Source organism: Oncorhynchus mykiss, chromosome 11, assembly GCF_057628025.1.
Source record: "Oncorhynchus mykiss isolate SJ-2025 chromosome 11, ASM5762802v1, whole genome shotgun sequence".
In the NCBI taxonomy this organism is placed as follows: Eukaryota; Metazoa; Chordata; class Actinopteri; order Salmoniformes; family Salmonidae; genus Oncorhynchus; species Oncorhynchus mykiss.
This window is the reverse complement of record NC_143032.1, coordinates 19,631,070-19,635,000: the sequence shown is the minus strand read 5'-3', so window position 1 is coordinate 19,635,000 and position 3,931 is coordinate 19,631,070. Positions and strand designations below refer to the sequence as shown.

At 42.7% G+C, this 3,931-nt stretch overlaps 1 protein-coding gene across 1 annotated transcript in view; it reads right to left on the bottom strand.

Annotated features, from left to right (window-relative positions):
• Positions 1-3,107, bottom strand: part of LOC110535440 (organic solute transporter subunit alpha) — an 8,702-nt gene extending 5,595 nt beyond the window's left edge. The window contains exon 1 of the mRNA XM_021620431.3: positions 2,547-3,107. Coding sequence (XP_021476106.3) covers positions 2,547-2,616 — 70 coding nt within the window. The 5' untranslated portion in view covers positions 2,617-3,107. The remainder of the gene's footprint in view (positions 1-2,546) is intronic.
• Positions 3,108-3,931: the final 824 nt, after the last annotated feature.

Below are 3,931 nucleotides of genomic sequence, written 5' to 3'. Positions count from 1 at the left end.
GAGAGAGGTGTGAAAACGAGAGAGAGAGAGAGGTGTGAAAACGAGAGAGAGAGAGAGAGGTGTGAAAACGAGAGAGAGAGAGAGAGGTGTGAAAGTGAGAGAGAGAGAGGTGTGAAAGTGAGAGAGAGAGAGAGAGAGGTGTGAAAACGAGAGAGCGCGAGAGAGAGAGAGAGAGAGGTGTGAAAACGAGAGAGAGAGAGAGAGGTGTGAAAACGAGAGAGAGAGAGAGAGGTGTGAAAACGAGAGAGAGAGAGAGGTGTGAAAACGAGAGAGAGAGAGAGGTGTGAAAACGAGAGAGAGAGAGAGAGAGAGAGAGGTGTGAAAACGAGAGAGAGAGAGAGAGAGAGAGAGAGACAGAGGTGTGAAAATGAGAGAGAGATGACCAAAATCCAGAAAAGAACCGTTAACTTCTACAACTACCTAAAAAGATGCGATTCTCAAATCTTCCACAACAAAGCCATCACCTACAGAGAGATGAACCTGGAGAAGAGTTCCCTTAGCAAGCTGGTCCTGGGACCAAACAGAGCCCCAGGACAGCAACACAATTAGACCCAACCAAATCCTGATAAAACAAAAAGATAACTTGACACGTTGGAAATAATTAACAACAAAAAAGACAGAGCAAAGGACTACAGAGTGGCAACAGTCTAAAGTAGCTTCATTTCCTGGTGTCCTCTCTTCACCTACACTGGTGATACAATAAAACAGATTGATGAAAGCAATAGGATGGAGCCCACAAAGCTAAAGGACCTGTCCAGCTTTAGGGACAATACACAGGCGTCATCTAGGGGCTTGGTGATTCACTTTACCATTTTCTCTGGAACTCATTTCTGACCTCCCAGTTCCAAAAAAAGCATATAATTGAAGAGCTGTGTCAATCTCAGCAAAAGAGAAATAGTTGTTTTCTGGAAAACAAGGGTGTTTATGTGAAATCAAAACAAGTAGTAAAGAAGAAAAAAAAGTTAGAAAACAGCACAAAGCCCTTCTGCCAAAGACAGAGTAACTAACTCACACATGCAAACACAAACTAAGACTGCACTAACACATACACAAATACACTTCAACACAACACATGTGTCAGCAGACAAAGCCATGCGTTATGGATGTGGGGAAAGAAAGTCCTTGCTCTGATTTCTGGGAAGAGCAACTTGATTTGTGTAACAGGCATAGACAGACACATAAGGACATGATTAGAGAAGAATGGGGGAGTGAGATGAGGGCAGCCGCGTAGGCCCTCATCCCAAAATGATTGAGAAGAAAAAAGAAAAAAATGCTCTCTACTTGTCAGTGTTCCAAATGGGACACTTGTCTTTTTACCTAAATTGAATTCATGATGCTAGATGCATAGGAAGTTTCTACATGAGTGTGCTATGTAGATAAACAAGGGAATGCTGCTCTCTCCTTACATACAAATAGATACAAAACACAATGGTGAGTTCTATAATCATCACCAGTCAGAAACCTAAGGGCACAATTGAAAACAGCATCTAGTGCTGCATGCATATAGATAATATCCCCATAATCAAAAATCGACATACCTAAACATGTAAACACTATCAGATAGAATTCATAGCAAGAAGTGCACTGGAATGACTTTCAATCTCATGGGATGGGTGGCCAAAAATAACTAACTGAAAGCCACACCACCAATATGACCACATTGAGGCATGTCACTGAGGTTCACTGGCTAAAAGCACCATGCCACTGCCTACTTCATTTGTACTGTGTTCATCAGTCAACACATGTATATTTTAGCTTTAAAATAGCTATAGAACTGCACATTTTCCTCTCAGCCTCATGGCAAAATGTGTAGACTACCATGAGATTAGCTTTAAAAAAATGCACGTTTCTCTTTGCCCCATGGCAAAATGTAGGACGTTAACTATCCCCCTGCCCCTGCAATGTTACAGACGCCAGTAACAGATGTTTTGATGCAGTGTTGTGAAATCATTGCTTCTTCACTTCAGCTTAGTTTACCACAACTTAACCATTAAGGAGGCAAACACACCCTCCTTTCCAACACACACACACACACACACACACCTCAAGACCAGATTCAGAGCTCAGGTGATGGGGTACAATATAGAACTGTTGACCCTCATCCTAAAAACCCTACTGGTATGTTAATTATACATTATAACAGCAGTTTGAAATCAGCAGGCACAGGAGAGTTTACAGTGGTTCAAAAAAAATCATAAACAAGTCCCTGCCTGTCAGATTTAAATTATTTCATTGGATTAATGGGATTATTCGATTTGAAAAAGGTTAGGCTAATCTCTCCAAACTCCAACAGTCTCAATGGTGATTGAATTAATAAACAGCTCAATCTGTATCAATGTCGCCTAAAATTCTACCTTACCTAAATGTGTGTTTAATAGCCCAGTGACATGGTTGGCAATGCGTGTTTACGTTATGAGTAGGCCTAAGCACTGGCAGATTGAAGAAAATAACGGCACTTGTCCCAGAACAGTTGAAAAGTTATCGATAGGCTAGTATAAAGAAGACGCCTATAGAAAACATAGGCCTATTCGAGCGGTTCAACTCACGGGAAATGATGTCGATGGCCACGGGAGGTCTGTCCCTGCAGCTCGGGTCGATGGTTCTGTTCCCGTCCATCCTCAGCCGGTCTGAGTAGAGAGAGGGCGCCGTTGACGAAAACAAAAAACTATCTATCCGTGCTCTGTCCCTCTACCACCCACATGCACTCAGTTGGCAGCAATGTCAATATTGATAGAAAATCTCAAAATAAATTATGTTTGAATGCTGCAAGGAACATGGGCTGCAGTTCACCTCTGGACTGCAACTGCGGGCAAACTCAGAGAAATCACCAGTTTCTAAAAACTTGGACCCGCCCTCTGCCCGGCTGCAGCGCACGTCATTTTCTGTGAACAGAGTTGTCTCTAACCGTAGGGACACCTCCACAGGGTCAATTGTGAAATCACACCCAGCTCGTAGAATGTTTTTACAAAATAAAATCAAAGTCCTCCGTTTACTTGAACACAATATCAACTGTACAGTAGTACAGTAGTATATTGTGGCTTTATCAAGCGTTCTGTTTCTCTGATCCTACCCTGCTATGTTCATGCTGTTGTAGGAGGCTTATTGTTGAGTTCTTGTGGTTCAATCAAACTATATTTATAGAGCACATTTCTTACAGGGGATGTATTTCAAAGCGCTTAACAAATAAAATAATAAAAGGGCAGAAAGATAAAAGCACAACACGTTTTCTAAAATTACACAAATTAAAATAGTAAAACAATATTACAATAAAAGTAGGCTAGACATGGGCCTCCCGAGTGGTGCAGCGGTCTAAGACACTGCATCCCAGTGCTTGAGGCATTACTACAGACCCGGGTTTGATCCCAGGCTGTAGCGACCGGGAGACCCATGAGGTGACTCACAATTGGCCCAGCATCGCCTGGGTTAGGGGAGTGTTTGGTCGGGGCTTTACTTGACTCATTGTGCTCTAGCGACTCCTTGTGGTGGGCCGGGCGACTGCAGGCTGACCTTGATTGTCAGTTGTTTCTTCTGACACTTTGGTGTGGCTGGCTTCAGAGTTAAGCGGGCGGGTGTTAAGAAGCGTGGTTTGATGGGTCATGTTTCAAAGGACACATGACTCGACCTTTGCCTCCCGAGCCCGTTGGGGAGTTGCAGCGATGAGACAAGATTGAAAAAGGATATATATACAGTGTCTTGCGAAAGTATTCGGCCCCCTTGAACTTTGCGACCTTTTGCCACATTTCAGGCTTCAAACATAAAGATATAAAACTGTATTACAGTGCACAGTGCATTTATACGGAGACTTGATTACACACAGGTGGATTGTATTTATCATCATTAGTCATTTAGGTCAACATTGGATCATTCAGAGATCTTCACTGAACTTCTGGAGAGAGTTTGCTGCACTGAAAGTAAAGGGGCTGAATAATTT